General features: G+C 38.6%; 2 protein-coding genes across 2 annotated transcripts in view; both read right to left on the minus strand.

Moving 5' to 3' along the window:
* Positions 1-811: 811 nt before the first annotated feature.
* Positions 812-3,508, minus strand: xbp1 (X-box binding protein 1). Its single transcript, XM_020937900.2, is given in 6 exon segments — positions 812-1,863; positions 1,946-2,029; positions 2,032-2,112; positions 2,227-2,343; positions 2,535-2,631; positions 3,132-3,508. Coding segments are annotated over 6 exon segments (1,305 nt in total). The 5' UTR covers positions 3,494-3,508; the 3' UTR covers positions 812-1,299.
* A 13,675-nt stretch (positions 3,509-17,183) lies between these two features.
* Positions 17,184-22,580, minus strand: part of ghra (growth hormone receptor a) — a 48,846-nt gene continuing 43,449 nt past the window's right edge. Inside the window, exon 10 of the mRNA XM_020937957.2 lies at positions 17,184-22,329. Within this exon, the coding sequence (XP_020793616.2) occupies positions 21,651-22,329 (679 nt within the window). The 3' untranslated portion in view covers positions 17,184-21,650. The remainder of the gene's footprint in view (positions 22,330-22,580) is intronic.

A 22,580-nucleotide genomic window follows, 5' to 3' on the forward strand; every position in this document is an offset into this window, starting at 1 on the left:
TTCAGCAGGAGGGTCCAAACGATCAGCGCCTCAGGACTTTAAAGAACAACTATGAGAGAGCGTTATCATTAAAATCAAGGCCTTAGGGGAGAGGTGCATCCACCTGACTGACAATTGTCTCATTCCAGGTCAACTAATACAATACAAGACTCACGTTGACCTGAGTTTGTATTCGGAGTTTGAGAGAGAAACTGGCTCAGGTTAGACTCCCAGGAAACTCCCACGAAACATTAGAACTGTTATGTAAGACCTTCTCAGTAAAGCAAGGTCACACTGACACCCCTGAAAATACAAACTCTGAAAAGCTTGGGTGTCATTTGTAAAGTTATTGTTACCAAAACCTGCAAGTGACCCAGACAACTACTACTACTATGACGAGTAACCTTCGAGACCCAAACGAGTACTATTACTACTACTGTAAATAACCTTTGAGACCCAGATGACAACTACTACTACTACTACCTCTGGTCTTGTGCATTATCATTTAAATATAAACGAATAAATGCAAATTAAGGTCTTGAGGTAAATATTGACTTTTGACAGCAAGTTCCACAAGCTTAAGTTAACTTGTGTGCAGTTCTTCATAAACTAATCCTGAGTTAAATGTGCACTCCCACTTTTCTAGTGGAGGGTCAGTTACCTGCTCATTTCCAAGGAGATGTTATTGCCTGAAATGTTCCACAGTAGAGCATTTGATTACATGTTTTTTGCCTTGGTCTGACCCGCAACTTGGCCTTTACCAGAAAAGTTACTGACTGAAGGTGTATCAAAAGTTTATGCAATTAAATAAAGTGGCGTGGCAACTGACATGTGAAATGCAAAGCAGTTTTTAATGCAATAATTAGACTACAAGGAGAGCGATTTGACAATTAGAAGAAAAGCCTTTTTACATGCATACGTTACATACAGAGACTCTGAATTCGAATACACAAATAAATAATGATATATTTAAAGGATCTGCCCCCGTCCCCTTTTAATTTACAATACTGTACTTTACCCACTGCTGATTTTCAACAGTGAGTGAATGATGTCGGAGCACTGCTAAACCGTATCGCAGTTACAAAATACCAAAATAAAAAATAAAATGGTACTCCATCTCCCACAAGCCACTGCAGCTACGCCAATGGTACAGACCTGCTGTAGTTAAGGAGATTATGTACTTAAGGTTAGCCTATTTACGAGCAGGTTGTGTGTGTGTTACTAGAAGTTACTATAAGCATTGTGTGCTTAATTGTAGGCAGTGAACACTACACAACAGCTCCTATAATATGAAAATGTATTTACAGTTTGTAGTTTGATTTATACGCTAATTAGCTGGGGGAAGAGTTCATTAGCAAACATGTCGTCCCAGGTGGTCTCGCCCAGGGTGGAGGACATATCACTGAAGGGGGATGGGGAACCTTCGTATCCAGAGTCGCTATACGTGTCTGCAAGGGAGGCTTCTTTGTCCGGGTGACTGAGGGCAGGTGAGGAGGCTGCGGACAGGAAGTCATCCACTGGACTATGGGAAGAGGGAATGACCACCTCCTCGGGCTCATCTTTAACGCACACCTCCTCCTCCAGCCCCACTTCGGACACAGGAAAGATCTTCTCCTCATCGCCTTCGCTCTCGTCAGAGTCATCGTCACCGCACTGCCCGTCGCTCAGCTCATCCACGGGTTTGGTGTAAATGTGATCAAAGTGAATCAGTTCATTAAGGGCCTCCAGCTTAACTGATGGGGCCCCCACAGCTGCAGGTGCGGGGGTAGGTACTGCGTCGCTCCCTCCTCCCAGCAGCACCGGCGGCTCCTCGCACTCCTGCTCACAAGACTTGAGGAACAGCTCCGGGTCAAGGATGTCCAGAATGCCCAAGAGCAGATCAGACTGAGAAGGAGAAACAAAGATTAGCTCAATGACCCGTGACACCAGACTGAACTGCTCAGAATCAGGCAGGGACAGGACTTACCTCATTGTCTGTAGTGTCAGAACCATCTGTATCCATTGGGAGGTCTTCAGATTTAGAAACTGCTGGGCCTGCACCTGCTGCGGAGGCACACGTAGCCTGAGTGCTGCGGACTCAGAAGACCCGGTTCCCAAATCTGTTTCGCTCACATTGGATATCAGCATCTGCACCTGTGGACCACACAAAATACAAGAGTATAATGAGTAAAATAAGTATGCGTTCATATACCCTAAAGTAATTACAACAAACCAAGAGTGTGCATGCATTCAGAAAAACATGCTTACATTTTGTTTTGAGTCAAGGGTATCCAACCCAAGTCTCTGTCTCAGTTCCTCATTTTCTGTTAATAGGCCAGTTGTTTTTTCACGAAGCAGTCTGTTTTCAATGTGAAGTTTCTGGTTCTGTGGAATGACAAAACAACTTTAGAAACTTTGATGAGGAAAGTCAAATTTTACTTTACTATAATTAACTGGAATTATGGCATTTATTATAATGTAATTGTAGAGAGTTATTGTGTATTATTACATCATCCAGTAGCGGTTTATAATGGTCAGATAGATTTAACTTGGGGCACACAGCCAGGGTCAATTACCTCCAGCTCCAGCTCTAGAACTTGCTGTTCAAGCTCCCCCATCTTGGCCTTCTTTCTGTCTCTGGCCGTTTGGGCTGCGACTCTGTTCTTGAGTTTCCTGAAACAGATAAAGAAAAAAAAAAAAAAAAAAGCAGGACTTTAACACATTCTTTCCAAGATGCTGACACATCATGCTGACAGGACCAGCTCCTGATACTGCGTAATCACGGCCATGTTCCTGCCACGCAGGCAGAGCAGGATATCAATGTCCGTCTGTTAGAGCAGGGCCGCTGGGACTCTCAGATCACTCAATAGATAGAACTGTGACGGGAACAAAGTCCAACCCGGTGAACTCTAATCATTCAGGACACTTTATCTGTGCGGCATTTTACTTTTGCGCAGACGCACAGATTATAAAATAAATGCGCTATGAACCAAATGCGTTTGAAGGTTTCTTCCCGTCTATTATAACCAATTTTATTAGTTTTTTTTTAACCATCAGATCAATATCATTGGGCGTGTCGGCTCGTTGCTCCAGGAACAATGGCCGATTTAAAACTGAGAACGGGAACTAGAGGCTCTTAACCGGAGACTGGAAGATTAGATAATAAAACCAACCTGCGAAGTGCCTTCTCCTCTGGGCTGAGGTGCGTGAGCCTCTGTCTCTTCCGTACGGGCGGCCCCACGGACATGTTAGAGTCTGAATCTGACGACGCCTGGCTGGCCGCAGACGGGAGAACCACAGAGAGAGGCCGGCTGAAGCCGTGCGCGCTGGCTGTAGAACCATTGTGTTTGCCGGAGATAAGCAGCACCTTGTGCGCTCCCCCGGTGCCTGTTGCCACCACGACCATGTTTAAATATCCCTCTGGCGTGGCACAAAAACAAAATGGGGTATCCTTATTTTCAGTAGAAACCACACGGTTTCCCTGCTCCCTTTTCCCCGGTACTTTGAACTGACGGATGAAGGGGCAGCGCCTCATCTATATCACTATCGTGGTGACTTGTGATTGGCTTCTGCGGCCTGTGACGCAGTGGAGACCAGAGTGCTGATTGGTCATGGTGGTGATGAAATTTACATAGGAAGTTTCACTTGTAGGTTATCCTGTGTAGGCTGTGTGTACAGGCTACTTGAGGGCTTTCTTAAGAGTATTTAACTGCCACTTATAATAACTCATATGTACGGAACCTATGGATGGGCTGTGTTTACACAAAGAGGAAACATTTAAATGAGGATTTTGTCTTTTTCTTTCTTTCTTTTTTTTCAAACAACTCAAGCTGTTGCCACACAGTTGCATCACATTTGACTCAAATGACTTCAGGTCAAAACTGGCATACATTGTTTTCTTCAACAATCTTTTCAGTGTTTCGATGTTTTTGTTTTGGAGTTTTTTGTGTGCTTTTTTTTTTCTTTTTGTTTTTTGCTTACCTGTGACATTGTGCTGCCATCTAACATACACACATTCATTAGTTTCCACATACTTTCCTCATACTTTTCTTTGTTCCAGACAAGTTAAACCAGCGTCTTCCCTGAAAAACAGAACTTCCTTCTTCCTCATAATTTGCTTTTTGCAGTTATAGGTCTTCTCACAAGTGGCCCTTTGCATTGATAAAATGTTATTCTTAAATTATATTACTTATACTTTCTTTGTGCATTTATTCTCAGTAGTTTTTTGGCACACTGTCTTTATTGGATTGGACACATGAAATCAGGAAGTAGGAAATGACCTTGTGACAGTGCAGCATGGAGCCTGTAGCGCCACAAGACAGTCCTGCAGCCCCACTGAACTTTATCATAACATATTTTCCTCTCCCAAAATACTGTGCAACTTTTCATATTACATTAAGAACAATTCTAGACAAGTAAAGGAACTGTGCTCTATGACTGAGGGATTAGACAGACATGAATTTTAGATCAGATTATTACGGACACTTCCTTTACAACTTGAATATATGTTTTATTTCGTTTTGCATGCTTTGATATTGTGTTGATTTTATTGGAAACCCTTTGGGAAACACTTTGGTCACCTTGAGTGTTGTAGGCCATATATAAAGACCGAATGCTTGAATGTGTATTTGAGGTCAAACTGACAGCCGTAGCCCATCTCAAGTTCCCACGTAGGTTCTCTTCCTGACGTGTATTTGTCTGCAAACAAGAATTAACACTTGTACAATATCCGGTACCGTATAACAGCCCACAGCACTTCAGTAGGAACTAGTGTAGCAGCCAAAGCAAATACTGTGTGTTTGCATATCATTACTGGAACTACAACAAAATCAACATCTGAGAGATCTAACTTTTCATCAGACTGTGTAAAAGGATGCTCCAGGATGTGAACAAATACAATTATATGCTATTTTGTAACTTAAACATGTACTGCGTAACTTTTTAGTTGGAGTCCTCACCTGTATTTTTCTATACATATGTCATTGCTCTGACTGCATTTCTTAAATTACAGGTGGTTTTATGGCTCAAAAATACCTTGAAAAACAGGCGTTCTGACTGTGAGTGGGGTCATCTCTCCACAAATCTGACCTGTAACACTGGTTGGATTTCCATGAAGACAGAAAGGATTAATACTGTGAAACATTTCAGACAGAGCAATAACTTCTCCATGGAGAAAAGCGTTTGACACTTCACCAGTCAATTCACACAGTGCACCTTTAATTTCTACATGAAAACTATTCTGGTTGTAAAAAATAATTGAGATTTAATAATAATGCATTATCATCATCATCGTCATTGGATTATCATCATTATTATCAGTTACACCCTGTATCATCCACAGGTGTATCTTGCTTCATATATTTGATGTCTTTTGTATATATAATGGAAAAACAAAAGGAAAAAAAAAAAAAAAACATTGAATGAGACTGAAACTTTTTAGTGGTAGTTTAAGTGTTAATAATTGTCATTTTCCAAATGGCTATTCCAGTGACTCATATCGTTTAGGTTACACTTTACACTTGAAGTAAAATGCAAATGATCAATCCTCACTGCAGCTTAACGCTGACAGTTCACAGGCAAATCGTTCTTTTGTGTGAATTCAATGTAGTCTCTGTACTGCAAAAAATATATTATTCAATCACATAATGCAGTAATAATGGATCTTGATTGTGTTTATAGTATGTATTTTATCATTTAGGACAAGTGGAGGTATGCAGACTTATTTTTAGTGAAAGTGATTATTCATGCACACTATAACTTTAAATAAAAGTATGCCGATACTAAACCAAAGTATAGGTTTTGCCTTAATTAAATATCCATCCATTTTCTTCCGGGGCTGGGTTGCAGGGGCAGCAGTCTAAGCAGGGACTCCCAGACTTCTTCTCCCCAGACATGTCCTCCAGCTCCTCCGGGGGAACCCTGAAACGTCCCCAAGCCAGCCGAGAGACATAGTCCCTCCAGCGTGTCCTGGGTCTTCCCCGGGGCCTCCTTCTGGTGGGACATGCCCAGAACACCTCCCGAGGGAGGCTTCCAGGAGGCATCTGGAGCAGATGCCTGAACCACCTCAACTGGCTCGACGTGGAGGAGAAGTGGCTCTACTCTGAGCTCCTCCCGTGTGACTGAGCTCCTCACCCTATCTCTAAGGGAGCGCCCAGCCACTCTGTGAAGGAAACTCATTTCGGCCACTTGTATCCGCGATCTCGTCCTTTCGGTCATTACCCAGAGCTCATGACCATAGGTGAGGGTCAGAACAAAGACCGAGAGGTAAATCGAGAGCTTCGCCTTTCAACTCAGCTCTCTCTTCACCACAACGGTCCGATACGGCGACCGCATCACTACCGATGCTGCACCGATCCGCCCGTTAATCTTACACTCCATCCTCCCCTCATTAGTAAACAAGACCCCGAGATACTTGAACTCCTTCACTTGTGGAGGAGTAATTATATATACAATATGTAACTTTTCTGGTGGAGGATCTGCCATCCATTTCTCTCCATAGAAATGTTATAGCTTATACCTGGAATATTCCTCTGACCAAGTTATAGGAATGGACAGGCTTTTTATTTCTTTTTCTATTATGTTTTTTTTTTTTTTTTTTTTTTTTTTTTACAGTTCGAATAAATACACAATAGATGAGTTTAATGCTGTATACTTTCTAAGAAATGCAATAACATGTCCATGGAAACAAGCTACATTGTGCATCTTTAAAGTTAATTTCACATGACCTGATTTGGTCCTGAATTGATCCCAGTTTAGACTGGATGTACTTGAATTGGTCCTGTTCTAGTCCTGTTTTATTTACAGGTTTAGTCACAGGTTTCGTTCCAATTATGAACACACCCTTACAGACTTATATATTATACCACCAACTGTTTTAATACAAATTACTACAGAATATTACCCTAAACACCCCACAAGCTTTGACATTTAAGTCAAGAAAAAATACTTTTGATGTTTTTTTCTTTTCTTTTGTTTGATTCAAGTAAAGTTGTAGAAAGTAGACTACCCTCTTGAAGTTACAAAAACAGTTCAGTGTGTTTAGTTCAGTGTGTTCTTGACAAATGACCAGTCACTTAAGTGTACTTTGGTGGTGATCTTAGTACTCCAAGTTCTTTTCAGGCTAGAGTTACAAAACTGCTTGATCTTTCTGAATGGGGAAGTGAATGTGACCATTATCAGATAGAAACGTGCCTCGTAATAGTGGTGCTGCTCTTGAATGACTGGTTAGTTTTCTTACTTAATCTGCCTGCAGGACACAGAAGCACATGTTTCACAAGGGTTACGCTGTACCAACCCAGATCAGCCTAAACAAGCACCAACAGACAGCAAATATAAAGGGGGATCCTCCCTAAAGACCTGGGCTGGTCTAACTAAACTATTTAGACATAACAAATAATATTCGTCAATTTGAAGGGCTTATATTACACTATTTTCTGACCTTTGTTCCTCATCAAAAGCATACCTGGAGTTGTGTTTTGTTTTATTCACACATTTAACACAAATCATGCGTATTTATGGTGAATTCTTCACTCAAACAGAAAACACTCCACTGTTCCACTGTGTGATGTGGTAATACAGAAGCGCTCCACTGTGTTTCTTTTTAACTCTATACACCTTCACTGGGATCATTTGGATAAATTCTACCCTGGAATTTCCCATCTCTACTGAACTAACTGTAAAAGGTACCTTTCAACTTGAAAAGTACTGCTTCTAGACATCACAAGGTGGAACAGAGCATTTTGAACTTTGGAGAGGTTTGGGTTACTAAAAATGTGTGAAAAATACAATTCTGGATATATTTTTGATGAGATAACGACATTCTAACTCAACTAAAAGGTGTCAAGAGTATATTTCACATAATGTAGGATCTTTAAAACTGCACAAAGTCACTTTTTTGATGCAGGGCTTACAAACATGTATTCGTACTGTGAATAGGCCAGGGTCACCACTCCAGGGAGCTAATCTGTAGCTTGACCTTGTATCAATGGAGATAGAGTTATAGATAGAATTGAAACATTCAAACCAGTATCATGTCCATGAAGAAGCAGATGGTTCTTCAGCCAGAAAAGTTAGACATTGTACTTTAACATGAAGGGCATAACAATTACTTCATCATACCTGGCTGGTACAAATTCAACTACAAATTCAGCTACATTGCATACATTTTTAGTCTGCACTTTCATTTGTTCAATTCAATAACATTGGAGATTGTATTCCATCAAAATATTAAAAATGTTATTGTTACAAACATTAAAAGAATAATCAGTTGCAGCAAAATGGTCAAACAATTTATAGGACTGAGATTCCTGTTATAGAAGCCATTTTGAGGACTTGGGACCATTGAAAGAATTAAATATTATCATTCATTTCTATGGTGATGATCCCATTTTTTCATCATTCTAAAACCAATAATGATAACAACAACTGCAGCAAAGAAAAACTCACCCGTTCACAATCACACCAGTGTACACAAACATTGAGGGCGAAGTGGGTTAAGTGTCTTGCCCAAGGACACAATGGCAGCATTCATTTGTGGGAGTTGGAATCACACTAGTAACCTGATTTGACTGCCCAACCAATGATCTTCATGTTGAGAGCGGGATTCGAACCAACAATCTTCAGATCATAGCTAACTCAGATTTATCATACAGTGTTATTGTTGTTATACTGCACATTTGCATATGATTAGTTCAGTTTGTATGTTGTTGTGAGAAAGATGCTTTGAGCTTGGGGGTTTGTCGGTGATTTGCGTGTGAGTGGGCCTGGTGACTGATCGTCATGGTGATGGTCTCCTGCTGATGGCCTGATACACATCACACTAATTAAAGGGTTTGTATCATTTACACTGATTTACAGCACGGCTCAACTTCCCATTCAACAAACGTCACATACACATCACATTCTGTGGCTACATGAAATATCTGGATATGGAAATTTACATTTAGAAATACTTTTTAAAAGTGCATTTTCATTAACTTCAAAATGTTACAATGACTTTTTTAACTTGATCTCTTCCAAATAACCTTCACTACCACAACTTTTACTACTGTGTTTAATTGTGTAACTTTCTGCATGTCAATGCATAATTCCATGAAAAAGACAGATACAGCTTTGGATATGTTTTATTCTGTGGAATATTATTGAGAAAGAAACAAGCATGGACAATTACCATGGAAAGACCAAATGAGACTCAGGTTTGTGGAGATGTAAGACCACAGTATGGACTCAAGATTTTTAGTGCAATAAATACAATGTAATTGACAAAAAAGTCTCTCTATTTGCAAAAAAAAATATATATATATATATTATGTGGCTTTAAAGGTCCTACACAAAATGTGGATGAGGATTAATGAGGATACAACATTATAATATAGCTCAGAAAATAAAACAAGAGCCACTCTTCATCCAGCTCAGGTCATCTACCAGAGGCCTGGGAGCTTGAGAGTTCGCAGTATCTTTGCTGTTCCTAGTACTGCACTTCTGCACTTTTCTGGACTGAGATATCTGTTGTTTTTCCCGGTATCTGCTGTAGCCACTCTTCCAGTTTGGGGGGTTACAGCCCCGAGTGCTCAGATCACCACAGCCACCACTAATGCCTTCACTTTCCAGGCCTTCTCCAGCTCCTCCTTGAGCTGCTGGTACATGGTCTACATAAATACAGTGTTAACAGATCATTGATTACATTTTAAACAGCACATCATAAGGCCTGATTTTTACTGTCCCAATTTTTAGTTTTGTGGGTTTCCAATACAAAGACCCAAACAGCAAAACCACATATTTCACAAGACAAAGTAGGGAGCTATGTTTGTGTAAGTGCAATGATAAATTTATCAGAATTTTTTTAAATTTGAATACAATTAAACCAATAGCACAGTAGTATAACATTTAAAAAAACTATAGGCTTAGAAGAAGTCAAATATATCCCCTTCTAATATGAAACCAATATTAATTATTCTCCAAAAAAATGTACACATCTTAAGTCATGATATCACCGTAGTCTGTCTTCATTCATCTCAATAAAACCACATGTGTTTACTTAGCCGTCTGTCATGTTGACAGTGGTTACTACAGTGAGCCTGCGGCATGCTGGGTAAACAGAACCACCCTTGTGTCCGTGTGCTTTCTGGGGCGGGGTCTATGTTTTAGGGCCTCCATGCGGGTGAGAGGGGGCACACCCTGAGATCACTGGCAGCTGTAGGGGGCCTGTCTCTGCGTATTTGACCAGCTCCTCCCTCTGGATGTCTGCTTTCTACCCACAATGCAGTGGGCTGTTTGCTCGGCCTGCAGCCTTCCCACACTGGCCCTCTGTATCTCTGTTGCTTTTTTGACCTATAGGACTATGGCCTGGCTATTTCTGCTTTTGGTGGAATTGTGTAATCAAAAGTGAAGTAAGAATGATAACGTGATATTACATAAATACTACAGAAAGGACAGATAATAGTTCACACTTTAAACATTTCTATTAAAATCTAAATTTACACAAAGAAATATGGTAAAAAGCAATTATTTATGTATCAAAAACATGCATTAATTTATACAAAAGTGTACAGTTTTTAACTATTCAGTGTAATCAGTCTTATGACATCAACATTTTCCAGACAATTTTTAAAAAGATGCTTTAGTTATACACTTACTTATGTATTTATGCAGTCCATGTGTAGAAGATAGGAAAAAATTGCCAGCGGACAACTCCTGCTGATCTTAAATTTATATATTTATATGTTTTTATTTGTATATTGCTGTTAGGGTGCTGAGAAAGTGCATTCATTTGTGGTATATTCTAAACATAACATTCCCTTGTAATTCGTTGACCTGACATGTATACATAACAAAAACTCAAACTGCTTTTAGAGATAGAGAAGACGCCATCGTAGTAAAGCATTCTGGGTGAGATAACAGATAACAATTAGTAAAACAATGGAGAATTCACACAGCTCTCACATCTAAATTGGGCCTATTCAACCTGATATGTGACACTTTATCTTCTCAGATCTGACCTCAAGTTGTATTAGATATTTTTTCTTTGATTCTGAATATTATTTGAATTTACACCAAACCAATACATTTCTTCTACTGAACACAGCTTTAAAACTTAAAGGTCCTATATGAGGTAAAATTGACTGTTGTGAGCTGCCATGCCATGAGTGATCCTTTATAATCAGGCTATTCTCTAAACCTCAAAATGCTCTGTTCCACCTTATGATGTCATGAGATATTTTTCAAGTTACCGACTACCTTTTACTTTTTGATCAGTAGAGATTGTAAAAGAATGAGAACTTTGCACATCAATTACTTACTCAGTTAGAAGGGTGTGTAGGAGGAGAAGGAGCAGCCCAAGAACATAGAGAAAAATCCCACACACTGTTTTACTTGCAAAATATGAGATTTATCAGGACAAATCGTGCATCAGGCAAACATCAAGCCTAATGCCAAAACGTTGCACTGTTTGTCCTAATAAATCTCACATTTTGCAAGTAAGACGGTGTGCGTGATTTTTCTCTATGATCAGTAGGGATTGAAAAACCTGGGGTTGAAATGAAGGCATATGGAGTTTAAAAACACAGTGGAGCACCTCCAGTATTACCACATGACGTCTCAAGGTTAAACAAAGTGTTTTCTGTTTGAAACACTGTTCAGCATTAATGCACAGTTCTATGTTAAACATGTGTGAATGAAACAAAACACAACCATAGGCATGTTTGTGATGAGAAAACTACATTATAACATAGACCAGAAAGTAATGTAATATATACCCTTTAAAACAGGGGTCTCAAACTCAAATTACCTGGGGGCCACATTAGATAAAGTCTGAGTGAGGCTGGGCCGCATTGAGTATTCGATAAATAGCGGTTGCACAAAAAAAAAAAAAAAAAACGCAGTATGTGCACATGTACTCGTATTAACAGATCCACTTAGACTCGTTGCTTCACAACTGCTGTAAATTGAGTTTTGGGATGTAAACTGCTGCGTTAATAATCTGTTGTTGTGAATCTGCATGGGCACCGATTGCAGCTTCATCTGTCAGTGCGACCCGCGGTAGGGGGGTGGGATTGTGCGTTCATCTACTGCGGGCCGCACTGACATTATTCTATGGAATTAAAGGTTGTATAGAGGATTTTCCAAGGAACGAGAAATCCAGCGACTGTTTGTCCTTTTTCAAATGTTGCGCATGCGTGAAACCACCCCCCCTCCCCTACAGCTCCCTACGTAGAAACGCCTCCTCCCGCCTCCTCCTTACGCCAGAAACAGGTTTGTTTACAGCCGGTGCGCTGCACATGACTTGTAAACAACTAACTACAGTGTTGGTTAGGCAAGGCGGAGAAGTGAGGAGCGGGGGGAGGGGGTGCGCGGACATTTCGTGCGCGGACGAGAAGTGAGGAGCAGGGAGAAGAGCGGAGCAGGGAGCAGGGAGAGGAGAGAGGAGAGAGGAGAGAGGAGAGGAGAGGGGAGCGGTGCGCGGAGATTCCGTGCCCGGAGAAGTGAGGAGCAGGGGGAAGAGCGGAACGGGCAGCGGGGACAGGAGCAGGAAAGGGGAGCAGAGAAGGTTGCGCGGAGATTCAATGCGAATGAACTAGCTACAACACGCAGCAGCAAGCGGACTCTTTCTTTGCCTTGAAAATTACGTTTTCAGACATAGGATATCACTTTCGTGTCCTGAAAAACGTTTGTCTAGCTCTTGGAAATAAAGTACGTTTTCATAATAAGCAGAAGTGACCTGTCCAGGAGTAATTTGGCGACCAGTGCGTCAGTCTTTAGACCCTGCGTCTGCTTCAGTTGCGCCATCGCTGGAATGAATCTTCAAGAATCACCTTAGTTTGGCTTCGCTGCTTTTCCCCTTGTCTTCTTCTTTCAGCGACCTCAAAAACTGACTTTCTTTTGCGGCTAACTGCTCCTGGATTCTTGTCTGCCATTGCAACAAACTTTGTGCTAACTGCGAGGAAGATATAGGTCAAAAAAAGCCGCTAAGAACTGTTGCGTTGGTGGAGTAAACAGCGTCTGTGGACTGCGTGACAGGCGTACGTAAACCACGTACCGGCGGCACGCAGGCAAGTTAGTTACGCTAGAAACGTAGGGAGATTGATTGACAGCCTGTCAGCTAACAGATAACGAGGCAGTGTCGTTATCTATTGGCAAATGTTTAGCTGGCCCCACCACGTCCAGAGTTGATGAATTTTTATTCTCTTTTTTTTGGTCATCATAATTACAAGGCTACTGCATCTCTATAATGCTATCATTGACAATTTGAAACAAAAAAAAATCCTCCATACAACCTTTAAGTGGAGGGCCGCAAAAAAACCTTCCGAGGGCTGCAGTCAGCCCCCGGGTCGCAAGTCTGAGACCCCTGCTTTAAAAGATCTACACAGAATCATTTAAAGTTTTCACAATCAAAATGAATGTAACTCAGGGGTGTCAAACTTAAATTCACAGAGGGCCAAAATTAAAAACTGGGACTAAGTCATGGGCCAAACTAAATATTTATTGAAAAATTTCAACAACATCTGCATGTTTTCTCTTCTTTTGAGGTATGTAATGTTAAACCTTTTCTTATTAAAATAAATGTTTAATAATAGTTTTGCTTAAACATTGAATTCAGAACGAGCATATATAAGCATATATAATATAAAATAATAATTAAAAAAATATTAAAATAATGTCTCTATGCCTCTTTTTTTTTTTACAAGCTAACAACCAGTCAAAATATGGCAACAGATATGCAAAGCATTCTAGGATTTGTAGTATTAGCGTCATACTGGCACGGCAGCTGGTGGGGCAGCTCTAATACATATTTGATATGATCTCGTGGTCCAAATATAATTATATTGTGGGCCAGATTTGGCCCCCGGGCCTGAGTTTGACATGTGTGTTGTAACTCATCAGGGTGGGGTTGATGACTGCACAATACTGCCATCTAGTGCAAAAATGCTGTATTTCACTGAATTTCATTTTTGCATATTAACTCATCGTCTGTCTGATTTGTTATGTATAAAAACAATACTATATAGAGACCTTTAATACACCAATACCATGTACTGTCTGTTGTTGTTTCATAATCAGCCTGCCACACTGTACAGAGAAGAGCTTTGTTGAATAGAGCTGACATCTCACTCTCTTTATTTAGCTCTCTCTCTGTGTCTCTGTGTATGTATGTATGTACTCCACTGGACGATCAACAAACAACACTATTGATCAGATAGGACACTCGTACCCTTTGACCATGCCCCTTGTTTGTGGAGTTTGCATGTTTTGCAGGTGTAGCTTTATTGAGCGCAAACAAACAAACAAACAAAGATTATATACTTAAAAGTAATCCAATGAAAACAATTGGTCAGTCAAAGAGATTTTTACAGATTCAACACAACACTAAATAGATTTTTTCACTTTGTTATTATAATATATTGTGATGTGTGAGCTACTGTGTCCAAATAATTTCCCTTGATCAATAAAGTGTGTCTAAATCTAAATCCATTTTAATAGAATCTTAGACGATAAGAATAATATGTGAAAGACCAATTAGTGTAATAAACGTATAGGCTATCTTATACTGAAATGAAAGTTCAATACTAAATAGTTTTTATGTAAGTTACAGTAGATATGTAAATTTCTAGCTCAAAAGAAAATATCTGCGCTTTTGTAAAATTCTATTCAAATACATCTGATTAAATACTAACATTTGAGCATGTGTGATAGTGCCCTCTGGTGGCTGCTTGGTGGCACCACAACCTGCTGCACTGACAGAGCACACAGGCCTAGAGAGGATGGATTCAGTTTGATAAACAAGGAAAGGCAAACAGACAGAAGTTTTCTATTTAGACTCAAATAATATTACAGCTTTTATTTATTTATTTTTAATAAAATTTTAGCTTATGGGGTTTGAATAAATAGTTGCTAATCATTAAATACAAACTAGTATTATATTCCTACCTACCAAAAAATGTGCTATTGATACTTTGCAGTTCATGTCATGAACATTCCCTGGGAATGTGACGCTAACTGTAGGCTCTGTTCTGTCTGTAGCTCTGTTACTCAAGTTAGACTTGAATCTGAGCTTTGTTTTAACCCAATCGGATGATAAAGAACTGACTTAGCTGAAACTACAACAAGTCCCTCTCAAAGAACTTTACAGTCACCAGCTGAAATGGGACTGTGAACGCTCGGATTGATCACAGGTTCCGGAAAATGTATTGTTTGCTGTACATGTTACATGTATATGTGCATGTGCATCCAGACATATGTAAGTCTACTTATGCCTATATAACTGTACATGTGGGAATATGTATGTGCATGTATGTATATATCTAATAATGAGAAATGAGAAAAATGGTATACAATAGTTTTACCTTATATCATATCATATATCATATAAAAAAGAAAGAAAGAAAATGTGTTTTTCTTGAGTTTTCATAAAAACATGTGTCAGTGTTTACTAATGTGTGCATCATTTTGTACTACTGAACATTCTGCCATACAAATAGGCTATAGAACCCCCTCAGAGAGATCAACTGCACTAAATCTAACAAGCTAATACTAATAGCAACTGTTGTCCAAAAAAACTAACAAAAAAATTTAAAAAAATTAATACATTTAAAAAATTAATAATTATAATAATGATAATAATAATGTAAACGTTTGCTCTGACACTATGTAACATTTCTGTCCGTTACCTTTAAGTGCATCCCCCAGTGCTCATATTCCTAATGCATTTAAGTATGCTGTCAGGACCCATGTGTCTAAAGGTCAACAAGCAAGCGGAGGTATTAAATGAGCAGGAGCGGCCTGCTCGTGTGGGTGTAATTGGCCTTAAGATTCAATACAGCGGGGAGCAGCAGTGACTTATGGGTAATTACCTGCAATGTCCCGAGATGAGGAGCGGTTAGCGGCTGCCTTCTTGATTCAATCAGCAGCACACAGAGCGGCACGATGCCCAGGCTCCATCTTAATTCTCCACTGGTGCCTCAGAACACAGCAGCACACAGACCTGTTCAACATGATCACCAACAAGCATGGAGACTTCATGTATTTCAGTGTAGGCTCTGCTTTACTGTCAGTACAGTCTGTCTATTCCTCTCAGCAACCTGTGGTGTTGAAGTTGAAGTGCTAGGCTTACATATGATCTCTTCCTTATTTTAAAGGGCTTATATTGCACAAAAATGCCCCTTGTGAGCTTTAAGCCATGTTAGAATGTAGTTACCTTCTCTAAAACAAACCTGGAGTTGTGTTTTGCTTTATTCACACATGTTTGAATAACGCTTTATTATTAGTCTGTCTGCATTTCCAAAGGTCAGAATGCTCTGTTCCACCTTGTGATGTCATGAAGTGGTAGTGTTCAAGTTAATAGTGACCTTTTGCTCAGTATTGGCAATTGCAGGGCTAAAATTATCCAAATCATACTGAGAGAAGAACTCAAGTGAATGAGTGAATGAAACAAAACACAACTCCAGGTATGTTTCTTTTGAGGAAAGAACGTTATAACCGATCAGAAAATAGTATAATATGGCACCTATAACTCATGGCTTTAACATAATATTTGTCTCTTTGAGTAATAAACCCAATTATCAGGCCTGAATTAAAGTTACACTTGGTCTGAATTAGACATAAGCAGGACAAAACCACTGATAAAGTAGTTAACCAATGTTTTATTAATTGGAAAGTGCAAAGGGTACCACCAGAGGGCGCCCGTGTACCATCAGTGGGACATGTACCACGGTTTGACAAACACTGTCTTAACTGCTTTCATTGACAAAATCTTGGATCTGTTTATTCTTCCATACTAATGCTTTTGGTTAGTTGATTACTTTAAATGAAGTAACAACTTTTTTGTAAATAGCTGAGACATATTCATATTTATATTACATATACATTTATAATTATGCCTTATGTATTTGACACTAGTCTCTAGCTGCTTATTTTAACATTAATATTTTTGCTCTTTATTATAATATATTGTGATGTGTGAGCTACTTTGTCCAAATAATCTCCCTTGTGGATCAATAAAGTTTGTCTAAATCAAAGTCTAAAATGGCTCCTATAAGGACTCTTATAGAATCGGCCCAATGGATTTCAGTGTGATAAAAAGGCATGCCAATTAACAATTCAAAACAAATGATTATATCTGTTTGAATGGTGAAAAATTTTCAAAATGGTGCCTATAAACAAGAAGATGAAACCACTTAAGTATTCTATTCTATATTTTCTAGTGTAGAAGTAACACACACTTTTTCCAGACCTGCCATTTTAAAACATGTTTATTATGTAACTGAATGAAAAGCTCTGATGACACACTTAATACCAGAAAGATATCAGCCAAAATCAGCACAGCTCTCCTCCACAGCCAAATGACCAGACCAGCAGCTCCGGGCGCTTGTTTTTAAATTGAAATAGTCCAAAAGTTACAGAAATGCCATTGCCTTATAATCAGTGTGGTCAAAAAAACAAAAACAAAAAAAAAAAAGAATTGCCCCACTCAGTCTCATCATTTGACTCAACAAAATCTACAATAATCCAGATTACTTCCAGGTTTGACAGACATTTGATAAAAAAAAAAATAAAAAAAAATAAAAAATCACTTTGACACTAAACACTTGAAATGCTAAAATCACATCGAAATGTTAAGTTCAGATTTACAGTAGTCATTTCACTTTGTCGTGTAAAGACTGAAATGAAAACACACTGTCCTTACATCTCCACAAATGTTATTACACACCCCATTACAGTACATCTTTCTACTACAGATCTGGTAGTGTCAAATACTCTCCCAAAAACAAAAGCAGTAACAAAACTAAGTGTTGCTAAAACCCTCATTTGATTATTGTTCTGCATAAGAAAATAATACATAAAATATCATTCAGAGAGATTAGAACAAAATACTCTTGTTAATCTGAATAATTATGATACATGTATCTAAATACCATAAGGATACAAAGTGCTTGCCGCGTTTGTAACATTAATACTAAAATAATATCCGCACTACATTAAGAATGCGCTTGTAGTGAGCTGGTAGGAAATGCTGTAAACAACTGTACACACAATTGGACAATACTTCTGAATAGTACTGGGACAAAAACAATAAAATCTCTTTCCAAATGCGTGTTGAGAGCTTTATCTTTGTTGTTGTATGAACAAAAGTGGGCAAGACAATCTACCACAAAAGTATCACTATTGTAATAATAATTGATACTGCAACAATCTAACTAAATATATCGCCATACTATAAAGGTCCAAAAGGATGGTTTTTTTTTTTTTTTTTTAAATCATATTATTTCCTGATTAAGTCTAAATTATCAGTTTTTTGTCTCTGTTAAATTTTTTGTTTTGAAGCAGTTTGACTAATTAAGGCATGTAAAAGTATATCAAAATGTTGCAATATTATTGTTATTGCAGCACCTAACACCTATGTCACAATAATTTCCAATATCAAACAGAGTAAATGACACATGCTATTCAGCGTACATTATACATTTCACTTTGTAAGTATTTAGTAAACTACACATTTCCTTAGTGTTAAGTATTTCTTCAAAAATAGACCGTAAAGATCTCAAAATAAAGTTTTTTAGAAAAAGACTAGTAGTTTATAACCCAACCACTAGATGGAACTAAATCTCACCTACTGCATACAACTTTACACTGTACTTATCTGAAGGAACATTCACAATAACTATGATGCAAACAAAATCTGTCTTAAATCAAGCTTCTCCTTCATGTACAAAACAAGAAAAATAATACAACGTTACAACCATAGACTGTATGGTTACAACAGAATCAATAGGCAGACTTCCACAACTTATTCTAACAGGCTTTTCCTCTATTCCTGAACAGTTTTATCAATAAGGCTTGAATACAGAAATACATGTACCGAGCAGCAAAAAGTTGTGACTAGCAGAAAAAAAAAACATTTTAAAAACATATATTAAGACATGTTTGCGACCACATGGGGTAAAAACATAACATATATTCACATTTTCAGCGTATACTTGAGCTTTTGTGATTACTGAACACATAAAAGCGATGCATTACTTGTATCTGAGGCGATGTAATCTAAATACAGAACATGCTTTATTTGCTCCGTGAAGTATGAGAGTATGATTAAATGTTGATTGTGATTGCAAAGGCTTCACAATGGCTTCTGGCACTTCAACGTAATGAACCGGACAAATATAATAACAACAATATGTCCCAAGAGTAGGTACTATAGTTTCCTTTACACAAGTTATGTAACCAATGCTGAGCAGCTCAATAATGCAATCAACAAAGAGGTTTTCAAATGCAAATCGACATCTGCTGTTGTACTGTGTTTTTACAGTGAATAAAGTCTGTTTTTTATATATATATTTCAATTTGTTAGTCTGTTATTGAGATCATCCAAAAAGATATTGCAAAATGTTGACGTATTTACAGTAGGACAGCTTATGAAAAACATCTTTACGGCGAGGATTTTTCAGGTTTCAGAAATTATAAGCATCGTCACAGCATATCTTAACAATTTAAAACAAAATACTGTATCTTTTGAATGGGAAAAAATCCTCAAAATGTTGCATATAACTGGATATGGATACTGAAACCCACAAATAAAGACTGGTTTGAAACTTAATGCTGATTTTGATGCCGCAATAATAATTAAAACTCCTTACTTGTTCTGATTCTAGACCACTGTAATACTATTGAGCAAAGGTTCAGTTTTTTCCTATAAATTATTCTTTTCAGTATCGATACTTGCTCAAATGAGTATCTAGTTCAGTTCTTAGATTTACCATCTGGATTCCAATTTTATTGTGACACTACTCTGGTCCACATAACTTTGACCATTTACCATAGTAAGAGTTCAGTACTTTCTGCTATATATTATTTCACTTTCTGAAAGACATTAAAGGTGCACTGATGTCTCCACGGAAATGTTACTGCTTTGTCTAGAATGTTCCACAGTATAGATTAAACCAATCTATCGTGAGGGACACAAGTAGGTTACAGATCTGTCACCCCTATTCACAGAAGGAACTATTGAATTTTTGAGCAATAGAAACAGCCATAATGAATAAATGAGATGGACATGTTTAAAGTCCTCCCATGGAACATTCCAGGCAAAGCAATAACAAGAGCGTCCACCAGAAAAGTCGCGATGTGCACCTTTAATTTAAAAAAAAAGAAAAGAAAAACAGGTAAAAACACTTCACAGCTTCTCAAAATGTCACTGATGTTTTAGTGTGAAATATGTCAAAATGTGACCATCCCTGCAAGCATTTTTACATCGAACTACCACTTTGGCAGAGCAGAATAAAAGCCTGTGCTGGCTTGTCAATATAGAGCAGTTCATGAAGCTACCGTAATATTTTTAACTAAGAGACAAGCAAGCCATTATAATAAGCTAATAACACAGGTCAACAGAACCTGCTTTGTTAGTTAGAGTTTATGTACAGGCTTAAATGGCAACTAATTTCACATTACATTTCCAGTTTCTTCATAATGCAATATGTTCATTTTTAATACCACAAGACAGGTATTATATTAAACACAAGTAAATTATCTTCTGTTTTTTATCCCTTCAATATGCACTTTAAGGCACTCTGTGGTTCAGACACTGTATTTTTTTTTCTTTTAAAACTATTTTATCTCAAAAAATATATTGTCCCAAGAGTTTAGATCAGGCCCCAAAACCCGATCCAAGCCTATGCATGCATTCTGAGTTACATCAAAGGTCCTATATTATGCAAAACTGAGCTTTACGACAAGTTAGTTACACATCGCCAAAGCTCAAAATGCTCTGCTTTACCTTGTGATGTCATGACGGGTGTTCAGTAGAGCTGATATAATCCAAACAATTCTAGTGAAGGTGTATAAAGTTTAAAAACACAATGGAGCCCTTCATATATTACCACATAACAGAGTATTTTCTGTTTCAGCCTAAATATGCAGGGTTTGTTTGAATGAAATAAAACAACGCTGTCATAAAACCTATCACAAAACATTTGATGGAATAATATATTTTGGGGCTCAACATTTATCATGTGTGTAATTTCTTTGTAAAAGTGGGCATATTTTGGGTATTTTTGTGGTAATACAAAAAGATTTGAGTTTAATGATACTGTCTATTTAAAATGGTTGACTGGGAAAATCTTGTTTTGGTGTTACTGCATTAGTGGCATGAAGTAGTTTCAAAATTATCATATATTTCTGTGTACAATATTGGTCTTAAAATGTATTATCCTAACAAAGATCAGAAAATAGCATAATATGGGTTCTAAACGTGTTACAGATTTGGGTCGGGCTTGGGCCAAGATTCAAACGTGATCATCTTCATGTAGCGTTATCACTGTTTTTGAGTTTTGTCTTTTCATATAAAAATACAACACAATACAATCGAGCGAGATAGGAATGCTTAGTACATGTGCTGTGTCTTAGAAGTCTTTTTTTAAACAAGGCCTCTATAGATAATTCCTTATGAAAAATAAATCTCCTTTCAAAATTCCATAACTAGAATGTGCTTGTCTTATACCTATAACTACCTTCTTTGTTTGAGATTAAGACAGGGAAATCTTGACACTGACACCAAGCGGTTTAAGAGTCCATAATACTTGGCACCCGTGGACCTTAAACTTAATACGGTCGTTCTTTGCCTCCATTAAAACAGACGCAGCAAGGTCTTTTCACAGTTCCCTTTTTGAAAACATATTTGGCATTGATATGTTTATTTTTTTCTGTTTTCATTGTGAGAGGTGTCCAAACAGGTCTGGGGTGATGTAGTCCACAGGCATGGCGGGCAGGGATTTGAGCGGGTGTTGTGATTGACAGGGGGGCGGGGCTTGTTGTTGTGGGGGCGGGTTTAGCAGCAGACTGTGCTGGCTGTCCACTTCCTGTACCACTGTGTAGTCTGCCACAGGGGTGAAGGGGGGAGACTGGGGGGAGTCGGGGGGCAGGATGTAAGGCGACTGCTGCTCCTCCAGGGGTTTGGGGTCCACGGTTTGCAGTGGGACGGTCTGGTAGCTCTCATTGGAGACTGGCGAGGTCGAGGGAGTGTTATTTTGTTTAATCTCTGTATTTTCTGGATCCACCACCACCAGCTGAAAATGTACATCTTTTGCGTTTTCTTCACAATTTTCACTTTTGCTTCCCTTTTTGGCATCTTCTTGGTTTTCTTGTGCTCGGAGCTGCTGGCCAGGAGACAGGACCACCCCCCCAGAGGGCATCACGTTGCTGACCTGGGCGTAAAAGTCTGTGTTGACCCAGGTTTGGGGTGCTGTGGTGTGGGTGAGACCTCTGTCAGAAGAAGCCTCCCTGTCCTCCGGCTGGCCTGGTAAGAGGGTTGCCATGGGGATGAGAGGGTCTTGGTCGGGGTGGTCCGAATCGTAACAGCTGGCCCGGCCCGAGTCATCGTCAGGAAAACTGAAAGTAAAATTAATAAACAAAACAATCTTTAAGTCTTTAAGTGCATTTTTAAAAACATGAAAACTAGGGATGTAACAACAACAGTAATATCATGATATCGTATCGCCATAGTTCTCACAATAATATCGTGGACTCTCACAAGATATCGAATCACAAGTCTCTTTGCTTTAATTAAGACTTCTGGTGCAGCAATAGCTAAAAAAGAAAGAAAGAGGGAACTACATAGACCATAATCCTTTGCTCCATTT

This window comes from Boleophthalmus pectinirostris, unplaced genomic scaffold, assembly GCF_026225935.1.
Source record: "Boleophthalmus pectinirostris isolate CB_2022bp ecotype Guang Dong unplaced genomic scaffold, ASM2622593v1 HiC_scaffold_4, whole genome shotgun sequence".
Classification (NCBI taxonomy): Eukaryota; Metazoa; Chordata; class Actinopteri; order Gobiiformes; family Gobiidae; genus Boleophthalmus; species Boleophthalmus pectinirostris.